The 13,176-nt window shown below is 40.2% G+C and overlaps 1 protein-coding gene across 3 annotated transcripts in view; it reads right to left on the reverse strand.

Moving 5' to 3' along the window:
- Positions 1–224: 224 nt before the first annotated feature.
- The window catches only part of LOC141069466 (uncharacterized), a 116,666-nt gene continuing 103,714 nt past the window's right edge, over positions 225–13,176 (reverse strand). For all 3 annotated transcript variants that reach the window (XM_073559026.1, XM_073559029.1, XM_073559028.1), the window contains 3 exons: positions 8,300–8,442; positions 5,756–5,986; positions 225–3,581 (listed from right to left, as the gene is read on the reverse strand). In XM_073559026.1, coding sequence (XP_073415127.1) covers positions 2,904–3,581; positions 5,756–5,986; positions 8,300–8,442 — 1,052 coding nt within the window. In that variant the 3' untranslated portion in view covers positions 225–2,903. The remainder of the gene's footprint in view (positions 3,582–5,755; positions 5,987–8,299; positions 8,443–13,176) is intronic.

Genomic DNA, 13,176 nt, shown 5'->3' on the forward strand with positions numbered 1-13,176 from the left:
CTCCATACAGTATTATGGGCCCCATATAGTGGTGGTGCTGCCGACCCTGTCTTGGACCCTTGAACCAAATATAAATATATATATAAATTATATATATATATATATATATAAAAATAATCTAGAATAAAAGTTTATCTAGGTTGCAGCGTTTGCTTTTCTTTTTTTTTTTTACTATTGTTTTAAAAGCTGAATAGTAAAATAATATTTGCTTAAAGCTTCATGGGTACGTAACCATACAATTCCTTTATTCATTAAATGTGTTTGCTTATATTGCAAATCATTCTCTGGCTACATTGAAATTAAAATCATAACATACAAAATATCTACACATACCAATAGCTTGGAAAATCAACATAGTAAATAGATTTACATAACATGGCTACTACCATCTGGTCAAGAGCTGTTCACAATCCTGAAGAGATGATCATTCGTGCACAAACTATGATTGCCCCCCTAACATACCTCACAATACTATCTTCTGGAGTAACATTTCTCCTCTGAAAACCTAGTTAGGGAGTTGCAGACAGAACAAGGATTGATTTCTTTAATCCTTTTTAGTTTATTTCTAATCAGAACTCATTACCGTAGATTAGTTGTGTTTTTTTTCACCATAAATAAAATATCTGATGTGATTGAATGAGTGTAAATAAGTAATCTGAGACTTTAACATTGATCGACTATTCTTATTACATTGATTGGTGTACGACTCACAGTCAATCAGCGCTCTTAATTGTTCACCAGATACAGCTCGGGACTCTTCGTTGCAAATATTCCTGGTATTACAATTCACTACAGATTCAACTTCTTCAAGTCAAGAAGAGTGAAGTGTAATATCAAGCATACCACTACTAAGTATGGAAGGGTTTTTGGCAGCCCCTATTAAAACAGCTGATTGAGGGATGTGGAGGGGCCTTTCAGCATTACCTGCATATGGTTTTAATACTGATCGCCTATCCGGAGGAGAGAACATCAATTTTAAAATTTTATGATAACCCCTTAAAACAAATTTTCAATCATCTTAATATGTACTTCTATAATCTATGGACATTTAAAGAAATTGAAACTCGATAAATCAATAATTCACTGTTAAGTGGTCAGAAAGTTAAAGGGAATCTGTCACCTATTTTTTCATATATAAGATGTGGCCACCGCCATCATTACATTACAGAATGCTGTAGATAATCCCCTGATGGCGGTGGCTGCATCTTATATACGAAAACATAGGTGACAGATTCCCTTTTGTTTCAAGGGTCCTTTCAGGGTTAGTAGACTATCATGTGTTTCATTGTGAGGACCACCATAATGTAATCCTTGTCGGAGCCTAACGGCAATCATTAAATTTCCCTGCAGTGCCACCACAGTGAAAATTGATGAATTACACAGTTTTCATTTCAATCAGAGGGTTGTCCATATAATAAATAGATTTGCTGGTTTGTCCATAAACCTTTCCTGGCAACTCTGCACTGCACCTGACAGATAAGTACCCAAACAGTGGACCTGTTCAACTAGGTTAAAATTATCCTAGTTGCGTGTCTGAAAGCAGATGGCAAACTAGTAAATGGAATATAATTGTTTAACTATATAGGTATAGCTACCGCAGCAGAGGTACTGCAATGCGAGATTCCTTTGAAACAGTGATGCTATCTTAAAGAACACATGGTTGCCAATTTCCGTAAAACTGCAACAATTTCTTACACCAACAATATCCTGTGTGTTTACATATAATCCAATGTAGCTGTACTGCAAGATTACAAAACAAAGCAAATATTCTACGAAGGTCACCAGTCAATGCATCTGCCAGTAAGGCCATGTTCACACATTCAGCCTGTGTAGAGATCTGTGTGGATGCTGTGTCTGTCTCTTAACCAACTGTCATAATTTATCAGAGAATGCCAGTGAATAGGTTATTTTATACCTCAATAACTGTTTCTTTATCATTTGAAGGGGGTGAACTTAGACAAATGAATGGTCCCATTACTTTTCTCCTGAAAGTCCTCATGTGTACATCATTACAGCAAATGAATGTGATTAAATGCGTAAAAGTTAGGCCTGGACATGTAAATATTTCAGAGCCTCCAGAGCCTGCCCCTAAGATTGTGATTATACATTAAAGATGATAATATGCAAGTGAACTGGGGAAAGGAAGTGACTAGTCCTCTAGGGAATGTGTATTGAAAAATGAAGGTCTTATGGCCTCTGTAGTATGTAAAAAATCGTTTCTTTGTGCGTTACGACTCGTGCGGAAAGAAAACCATATAAAATTGTGCGTAGTGTCCACCCTATGCTTAGATGGGTACAAGTTGGTCACTCACATCCCCTGGAACAAATAAACGTAAAGCCATTAAAGTAGATCCCAAAGTCTGACCTTATGCAAAGATTCGGCCAGTTTCACACTCTTCGTGTTTGTGGTAATGTTTAAGGACCGTGCTTGGATCAGAAGAGGCTCAACTTGACCCCTGCGACTTGTCACCTGAATTCATTGCCCTAGATACGCCTATGAGGCAGCTAGGTCAAGTCAGAAGACTCTGCAGTCAGTCCACAAGGTGTGAAAGCGGCCTTAGGGAGGAGAGAACCAGGTACAATCTCTAATTCTTGCGGATTTGTTTCTGTCCAGTGACTGATCTGTGTCACACTTAAAGAATACAAAATTGTGTAAAGTAATACCAGGATCCTAAGATTGTGACATACACACCGGAATTACTATACGAATGATGTGTGGCAGTCATTACAGAAAATGGTAACTGCAGTAATGATGATTTCAATAGTCTTGCATTAAAACAGGTGACAACTTTCTTGGCCAGTTTACAAAAAAACAATTGGTAGCCGGATCACCATGATACCGTATCAGATGGAAATGTATAAAGGCCACCAGTCTATTACAAGTATAATGTCACCAAGTGCAGTCATTCTGTGACCAATGCTATTGGTGGGGACTGGAAATCTGTGCTTCCTGCATAATCAGGCCTACCCACAGTGGTAGTACAGTGAGGCTTGATACTTGCGTTCTTTTGTATGCATTGATAAATGGAAACATCTGAAGACTTCATCCAAGGACTTAAATGATTGCAAGACCTTTTGGATGAAAGGGAGCAGTTATTGGCTTTACAACTTATATAAGAACTGTGTAATTCGCACTCTGTGGGCGAGCTCAGCTGGTCATCAAATACCAAGGGCTGTTGATCATCCGCTTCTTCACAGATCACAAAAACAGCATTTGGCTTTTCAAAGTCCATTGAGAGCTCTTTGGCTCGCACTCCATTGGTTGATGGTATTTTGAGTGAGTTTGGATACTCTGTGCCAGGCTTTTGGCACAGATTGTGGTTCTCTTTTGCAAAAGTAGATGTTTGGTCAGAACAGACAGAGTCAGAGGAATCATTTAGCAATCCAAAACACGGACGTGCCCTCTTGAGGTTTCCTGATGGGAGGTGCCTGTGGAGGTGTGCAGAGTGTGTAAGGGGATAAGATGCATTGCTGTCTGAGGATTCTGAATACAAGCGAATACAATTTTCCCCAATCTGTGCTGCAGACCCCACTCTCCTGGGAATCTTGGGGCATAGTGTCTTCACAGGTGCAGGGCAACCCTAGAAAGGCAAAACGGTGTCTGTTATTAGCATTATATATGGGAAAATTAAAAATGGTAACCAATACACATACATAATCCCCATCATCTTCACTACAGTTTCAAAGCTGCTTTACATCGTAGCTCAGTTATGCTAGATACAGGTGGCATGCCAAAGAGGAAAGCTACAAATGTACTTCTGCCAGGCAGACCAAGCGTGCAGCACATTTCACAGTAATCTTCAGAACATGGTGTGCAGGGGGCAATTACATTCCAGGTACATATTTTGTGGAGCTTGAAAGATGTCAAGTTTTTATTCTTTATATTTAATGGGGTATTTTCAAGTTTGAAAGTTATTACCCATCGATGCGGTACAGAATAACTTCCTGATCACTGGGAGTCTGACCACGGGGTCCGCTTGAAATTCCGAGAGCTGAGGCTTCCAGCTATCCTGATACCCACAGAACTGAAGCGCTCTGTATGAATGGAATAGTGGTCGATTATGCGCATTGCCGCTCTTCTGGTTTCCAATAAGTGCACTGCGCTCAGCTGGTCTTCAGCACTACTACAGGAGTGAATGGAGCAGCAGTGCACATGCTCGACTTTTGCTCCATTTACATGGGCTCTTCAGAGCCCCGGTACTTGGGATTAATAGAGCCACAGCAGTTAAATCCCCCATGATTGAGAAGTTATCCCTTATCCTATGAATTAGGGTACCGTTACACTTAGCGATGCACCAGCGATCCCGACCAGCGATATGACGCGGTCAGGATCGCTGGTGCGTTGCTAAGTGGTTGCTAGTGAGCTGCCAAACAGGCAGATCTCACCGGCGACATCGCAGGGGTCGGTGGTCGCTACTTACCTGTCAGACGAGGCGATCCTGACGTCCTCCCACACGCGTCGCTCGTCGCCACAGCAGGATGCTGACGACGAGAAACGGCCTATGACGTTCTCGCGCGATCAGCGATAACCAGCGGGGGAGCCGGTCGGAGGTAAGTATCACATGTGGCGATATCACTAACAATATCGCTGCTGCCTCACAAAACCAGTGACGTTATAGCGATATTGCTAGCGATATCGCTATGTGTAACGGGCCCTTAAGGGATAACATTCAAACTTGAGAATACCCCTTAACTAGGTAATATAAGGCCACACACACTTTTCATTATAACATAGTGCCATAATTAACTACTAGTAACACTGTCAGTTCTAAACTGGTTACATAATTATTCTGCTTGAAGAGTTTCTATTATTGAAAGAGCTTTTTATAGCTACACAATAAGTGGACTGACACAATAAAATAGATGAAAACATACTCCCCCAACCCCATTCCTGTGCTGCCTACCTCTGCTGTCAGTCAACCCCATTGACCTGCTCACTGCTCAACTCATTAACCTCTTTGGGTCCTTTGATGACTCTGTCCACCTTTCAGTTGTAAGTTTAAAGATCTGTAAAAATAAGGTCTTGCTGACCAGCCAGGAGACCAATAACTGCGCAGTTTTATGTGGCCAACTTCTGTTGCAATATTCTGACTTGGACTGGGAAACATTGATGTGTGAAACCAGCTTGAGGATGAACAGCAACAGGTCTCCTCACCCAAACTCAACAGTTTTATATATGAGGATTTTTCCGGTTTAGGCATGGATTGTTAATTACTACTCTCTTGTCTGACCCTCAGACTGTTCGTTGAACCTGAACATTACCTCATTTAATCCTACTCCTGTTTACCAATTTTGATTCTGGTTCAGTCCTACTGGTTTTGACCCTGGCCTTCATTGATGAACCAAATCACAGTAAAACCTGGAAGCAAGTGTTCAATTCCACTGCATTACCCCCACTGGAGAAAAGAAGGAAGCATTACAAGGTACCAATTAAAAGTAAAGTATGCTATAGACATGAGATATCTGCAAACCATTTGCAGGTCGAGTTAAATTATCTGATGTCTGTGGAGGTCATACATAAGATTACAGCTGATTTCAGTAGCATCTGTAAATGATCTGAAAATTATTAGACTCAAGTCTTTGGCAAGCTGTAGAAATGGACAGGAGATGTTTTTCAAAGCAAAAAAAGGCTCTCTATGGATTTTTTCCACCTGCATCTAATGAAGTCATAACCCCTCATTTATGTAAAAATCAACTATATAGCAAAAGATTTTCTAGATTTCACAACTCCTGTAAGAGAAAAAAAATTACTCACGCGGTCTAGCAATTTTGTAAAGGAACCACTAGAGGTACGACTGCGCCATTTCATCTGTAGTTGAGGCAGTAGACTGTTAAAAGTGCGAACACTCCATGCTCTTTGCCTGGCTGCTACTTCTTCACCTTCATTTCCTTTGTCCTCGACAGTTAGATCCACATTTGTGTAATCCGATGTGAGCCAGTCGGATACGGAGGCAGGGCTGGTTACACTTCTCTTTAGGTTTCCTACCTAGAATGAGATGCCATAATAAAAAAAAATCAAAACATTAATGTACCAGTGATGTGGTTCCCTGCTCAGCCAAAACCACCATGTGCTGTCGCTGCTCGTCATAGGCTGCAGGAAAAGTACAGCAGCTCTTTGCACTTTGGAAGAAAAGAAAAAAAAAAAAAAAGCAACAAGCAGCGCACATGAAACATGGCTTGATTACGCCTACAGTAATTCTGCTTGAAAGACAGAAAGCACATTTGTGAACCTTCTAGAAGGTATATTTCTGCATAAAATGGCAATTCCCTAATACACTGCATAAATAACATTTTTAATAGATATTATTGAGACCATTTCCATTAGCCACTGACTAATTACAGGCTTCCATAAACATTAATTGGCAATCTACTGTTAGCTACAGAGAACCAGCAGTGAATCTGAAATCTCATTCAATTTTTCAGGTCAGTTAATGCTTCCTTAGAGGACTTATCAGGTCAAAAGTGGCCAGCTTCATTATTATGTTCTTCTCGATGCTCAGACTATTACATTAATCTTTTTTTTGTAAATTCCACCATACAGTTCCATATGGGCCTTGCCTTTTTCTTTAGTGCAAATATTTAATGGTCTAAAGGGCCTGGCTCAAAGGATTCTTTGGGGTGTATGTTTAGGCTGCTCTGCATAGTTACCCTGTAGGCAATGCCCCCTTAGTAAAGACTATAAAAATTAGTATTAAATGAAAAGGCCCATATCTTAAACTGCATGTCAAATTTAAAAGAAAAAAAAAAAAAAAAACAGAATACCTAGGGGGCTGTGGAAGTAAAATAAGAGCAAAACTTTGCCACTTTTGACCTGATGACAAGTCCTCTTTAAGTTAAGGGCAGGCCAAAAACTTTCAAAGGCGTCTTGTCAATTTTCTTCTTTCCCCCATGTCCAGGGAGATTCTTGATGGTTCCATGCTTGGCAAATGTCTTAACATTGCGCACTGTTGAAACTGGGATAGCAAGGTGGTGACAAAGGAACAGGGCCTACCATGTGGCTTTTTAAAACACTGATATAATTCATTGGCTAATTCATGTCACATGGGCACCGAAAATCACAGGTGATTCCCATTTGTGATTTACCACAGGCGAGTCAAAATGTCTTTCCATACTAATTTAATGTAAAGGGTGCCAATACCAGAGTCACAGCAAGCTTTAGGTTTTTCTATATTTCCCTCCCATTGTTTTTTTAAATTATTCTTTATCATTTGTTCTTATGTATTTAATCTGTTTGCTATATACAAAAAAACTGTTACACTTGATTAATTTTTTTCAGGGGAAATTCCACATTATGTAATTAAACTTCATGGGTGGCAAGAACGATGAGCAGGACTGTACTTAGCAGTGATTGCAGTCACTCCGTACTTGCCTTCATGACTGAAAGCTGGTGGCTCCCAGGAGGAACAAGGTTTATTTTCTCCTAGTAGCTGTGTTATCAGTCAGACAGCTATTAATCTGTATCAGCAGGTGAATAGCATTTAGTGCCATGGCAGGTTTTCTTTAAAGTCTGGATAAAGCCCCCGTTACACATAGCGATATCGCTAGCAATATTTCTGTAAAGTCACCGATTTTGTGACGTAACAGCGATATTGCTAGCGATATCGCTATGCCTGATACTTACCTCCGACCGGCTCCCCCGCTGCTCATCGCTGGTCGCGCGAGAACGTCCTGGGCCATTTCTCGTCATCTGCTTCCTGCTGGGTTTCCTGTGGCGCCGACGAGCGACGCGTGGACGCGGGCGGGAGGACGTCAGGATCGCCGCGTCTGACAGGTAAGTAGCGACCCCTGACCCCTGCGATGTCGCTGGTGAGATCTGCCTGTGTGGCAGCTCACTAGCGACCACTTAGCGATGCACCAGCAATCCATATCGTTGTCGGGATCGCTGGTGCATCGCTAAGTGTAACGGTACCCTAATTGTGGAAACATTCACAGACAGTAAAGGTATTCAGAGCAAAAAACTGAAGGACTGTCCATTCAGAAGAGTGCAAAAAGTATGAACTTCTACAAGAAGAATGGTACATGGGACCTACTCACAAGCAGCTTATTCTGAATACTGCTAAGTAGCGTGGGAGCAATTGTGCTTTTCCTGGATTTCAGTGAAAGCATCTTATCAGTTTAAATATAGCAGTGTTTTTTTTTTTGTTTTTTTTTTTGTAATTAGGGTTGTGGCCACATACCAGGAGATAATTCAGTGAACCCATTCAAAACATAAGATATACTTTAACGTGCTTTCTCTCATTTTCCAAGCTTTATGGAGACTTTATTTCTATATCATCTATCTAGAAAAGTATATACTGACCTGTAAATGTGAAGAGGTTAAGGCAAGACCGTTTGTGTGATTTCCTGGTGAGATAATGAAAACCTCATCACTGTTTGTGTCGGTCGCTGTGATCGTACATAAGGAAGGATCATCCTGTTGTGACTGCTGAGAAACATCTGCAACTGTATCAGAGAACAGGACAAAAAAAAACAAAAAAAAAACAGGAGGATCATATACCTCAGGAGTCTTAGGGTCCTGCACATGGGACATTAAATGATACAAGCAAATAAATAACCAACACACTCCACAAAAAGGTCATTCTTGAATTCTGATTTGCTTGGGCAACCATACTATAGAAATACAACAGATGAGCAAGAGAAACACTTTCTGGTGTTGCTCTGAATTAGGAACTTGCAGAATCAAGTCAAAGAAAACAGTGGGCTATTCTTTTTAATGTCCTCTATTTTGTACTGCCATTAAAGAGGAAATGTGATCATACCTTGTCTGAGCATTTAGCAAAAGTTGCTCATGCAGTCGTCTCCCAGCTAAAAACATTGTAAAGCCTTGATTGTTTAATACTAAGGGGTACTTCACACATAGCGAGAAGATCGTTAGCGAGTTCGCTGAAACGTCACAGGTTGTGTGACGCGACAGTGACCTCGCCAGCGATCTCGCTACATGTGACACATAGCGGCGACCGGCCCCCCGCTGCGATATCGCTGATCGTGCTCGAATGTCCTGGGCCATTTTTTGATCGTTGGTGTCCCGCTAGCCAGCATGCATCGCTGTGTCTGACGCCATAGCAACGACGAGCGACCTCGTTGAAGCACGCCTATCGAGGTCTGAGTCGTCAGAATAGCTGCTGTATGACAAGGTACCAACGGCCGCCGAGGTCGTTATATAGATCGCCATATCGTTGCTGCGTTGCTGAGTAGATCCGCCTGTTTGACAGCTTGCTAGCGACGTACCAGTGATCCTTACCAGGTCGTATCCTTGTCGGGATTGCTGGACCGTCGCTATGTGTAATGGGACCCTTAGGGTCCATTTACACAGACCTACCTACAGTATGATACGACAGCAGATTGGTAAACTTTTACCCATCAACGGTTGTTTGCCAGTTTACACAGACAGACGAAAGTAAACAATGCTATACTAGACCGCTCAGCGCACATAGGCTGCCATAGTTCTCGGCAGCACAAGTCTTATTTACACACAACGATGCACTGCCAAGAACGATGATCATTTAAACTGCACAAAAGAACTCAGCCAATGAAACGATTTGCTCTTTCATCTGGTCATTCGCAGCCTATTTACACAGCACAACTGGCTTGCAGTGTAAATGTCCCTTAAGGCTCCAATCCATTAAGGTGCCAAATTTAATGAGGGGCGTGCAGCTAAATTAATTGAGGTGCATATACTTACGGCTTTGTCATAAGTGTTACACCAGTCATTGACTGGAATAACATTTCTGGTGTAGAAAATTGATGAATTTGATGAGCACGTATAGCCACACCTTGCACTCACACCATCACCAGAGCTGTCCAAAACTGACATGAAAGCGCCAAAAGTCACAAAATTGCTGCACAATAATTTTGTGACATTTCAAAGTTTTATGCCAATTTTCTGACAAACATTTTGATTAATCAGATCCATGGGTATGTGCATACGACATCTTTTTTAGCTGGATTCCACTCCAAGAAACGCCAGAAAAGGTTCTCAAAAACATTCAGAAGAATTAACATCTGCATTTCTAATGTAAAAACAACTAAAATCAACTTGCTATTCATATGTTCACTAGCGTCCATTAATCTCTTCAGATTTCTAAGACACCAAGAGGTTAAAATAAGCAAGCAGACCATTCTCTGGACATTTTCTGCTTAGAAGACACTCTATACTTTTTATAAAGGAACGCAAAGGGAAAGCTCGAAAAGCATCCAGAAAATGCTTTGCTGTCATCTATCTAGAGCATTAAAAAAAAAAAAAAAACCCCACCGGAAAAAGCTCAAACCGGCAGCGAACAAAAATGTTGAAAAGGCGCTAGAGTAGAGACTTCAGGAAAAAAAAAAAAAGATGCTGGTTAAGGACCATAAGCTTATGTGTTTCGTGTTAGCAACTCTTATTCAAACTTATGTTTTAACATTTTTTTCCATTGGTGCTGAAGCCCAGTACTCATGGACCTTCTCTCCCATTTCTACACTCTCTCCACCACATCCTGACCAAACAAGGTCTACCAGCGTTCCTATGTGAATTCTGATTATTTTCACACTAAATTGTCCTCGCTGGAAGGTGAGCCGATTAACATTTTTTCTACTTCTCCACATAGTGGAGGAAATGCGTTTGGTGTCGTGTCCTAAAAAAAAAAAGCCCTAACCTAAACCCCAAATGAAGAATGTGAGCCAGACCTTCTCATCTAACGTCAGTGCCTGACCTCAGAAATGATCTTTTGGCTGAAAAGGTCACAAATTCCAAAAGACATTCTTGAAGGAAAACCTTCAAATAATGGAGGCAGTTACAGCCACATAATGGTGCAGAACTTCATATCAACAACCACATGGTTTGGGAACAGGATTATCAAATCACACATTTATTCGTTTGCACACTTTGGGCCATATACAGATAGAAGCTGTATATAGGAATATGGAAAAGAATAGGCTATCTGGGGAAGTGATGCTCATACTGTGTCCTTGTCATGAGCAGGATTTCTTGGCTGTACACCAGTTCTTGAACAGCTTTACACTGGGGTATATTCACATGATGGTTTTTATGTGGATTTTGAAGTGGAGCAATATCAAAATCCAAATTAAAGAAATACTTTGGCATTTATTCTGAAGCAGATCCACTTTAAAACCTATGTCAACAAACAAAATGTGAACGTATCCTATAATTTATCTACGCCCACAGCTAGGAATGGAATTCCGCCTGTTCCTGTGGCGAAGACGGCAAGGAAAGTGAGCGCTTCTTATTGGAAGTGAAGATTAAAATTTAATTTTTATTGCATATGTGGGAAGGGTGGGCTACAGTGTGATGAGCAGGTTAAGTGTGCCATTCATTCATAGACTCCGGAAAAAGTGAGGATAGGAGAAAGTTTGGAGGGCAGGGATGGGATTAGGCTGGTTCTTAGCGGTTTCTTTGCTGGATTCAGTTAAATTTATATGTTTGAGACACAAATATGGAACATATTCCCAAAGCTACCATGTGTAGTAGAGCGCCACTTGGCTCCCGACCCTGCAGCATAATCACTTCCTGGGGCCCTTACCAGGAACTGAGCCATTATTACTGTCTGGGGCACTGTGGATGGGTATAGCATAGCACTATCATTTTTGTGCAGAGGTGGGGAAAGTAAGAAGAGCGCCTCGAAAAGCAGTGAGCCAAAGATCACATTTTGCAGAGAACAGTCGTGAATGAAATATGAGATCATAGTTATCTGTGTCGGAGGAATAAAAAAAAAGGGAAAGTCAATGACAACAATCAGAGGACATCATCAGTGAGTCACTGACCTTATATGTAGAAAACAAAAAAACAAAACACAAAACAAATATCCTGGAATAAAAAAGTAAAAAATAAATAAATAAATATTATATATATATAGCAAAAATTGCATGAAGGTAGTAATAATAGTAATAAGGGTATTTTGGTAACATTTTTTTTTTTTTACTTTTTTATTTCAGGATATTTGTTTTGTTTTTGGTTTTCTCTGTGTAAAGGTCATGTGTTCATATGCAATTACATTTTGTATGCACATTAATTTACTTTTTCTGCTCAGACCCAGTTTCTCACTGACCTTATATGTACTGACGAAGGTGCGCCGAAATGTGCGTCGGGGCTGGCACATCCCGGGGACTACAGCAGCATAAGAGGTGCCTGCACATTTAAACACTTGTTTTGCCTCTTGAGTTCTTTTTGTACATTTACCTTGTTGGATTAGATTCACTTCACTATTTTATAGCACTGCACTTTATTTATAGTCATATGTTTATTTTTTTGCTGTACTGATTTATATATGTCTGCACTTTATATAACATCATGAATTATTTTTATCTTGCTGTTTGCACATTAATGTTATACTGGCACTAGCACCTTATTTATTGTGTTTTACCTTGTATTGTGCGATATTATTTTAATATATAGCATAAGTGCTTATTCCTGTCCCCGTTTGTGCCTTATCCATGGCATTGGCCTCCCCTCATTCTTTATATTATATTTGATATTAATTTAATAAACTTTAATTATTGGACATATCTTCGGTTTCTTTCGTTGTTTGATACATATAAGGTCTATAGAACGCCTATGTATAACCGCTATCTACATCTATATGGTCACTGTATGGTGGTCATATTAGTGTTACATAGGACTGCAGGTAACATCCACAACATCTTCTGTATTCAAGAAAGTTATTACTGTGCTACCTGCAGTCCTAAGAAACAGTACAGATAACAGTGGTAATTCTTTTAGTACAGATAACAGGAATGCAGGTGACATCTGCTAGGCTATCAGTAATGTTACATAGGAGTGCAGGTAACAGTGATAATTCTATTGAATACAAAAAAATGTAGTAGCTGTTACTTGCAATCCCATGTAACACCATAAATAATACATAGTACATTCATCTTTACTCAAAGGGGTATTACTTACTGTATCTGTAGTTTTACATAGAATTGCACATGACATGGTATTGTGCCTTTAATTTTATTTTAAAGAGTGAGGAAGGGGGATGTAAATGGGTGATGTCTAAAGAAACAGTTGTGGCCGCCTGCACCACATTGCTGGATCTACCTAACCTGAACTAGGGCTGCAGAAATAGATCTGGAAAAAAATGGTATGTAAAAATGGGAATGGTTTCCTTCACAAACTGGGAGCCTGTCAAGTTTGCAAACTTGATTTTTTTTCTGGACAGGTTATAAAAAAAATTATGGACA

The sequence above is a fragment of the Dendrobates tinctorius genome, unplaced genomic scaffold (genome assembly GCF_039654945.1).
Source record: "Dendrobates tinctorius isolate UK_male_01 unplaced genomic scaffold, ASM3965494v1 ptg000265l, whole genome shotgun sequence".
Classification (NCBI taxonomy): domain Eukaryota; kingdom Metazoa; phylum Chordata; class Amphibia; order Anura; family Dendrobatidae; genus Dendrobates; species Dendrobates tinctorius.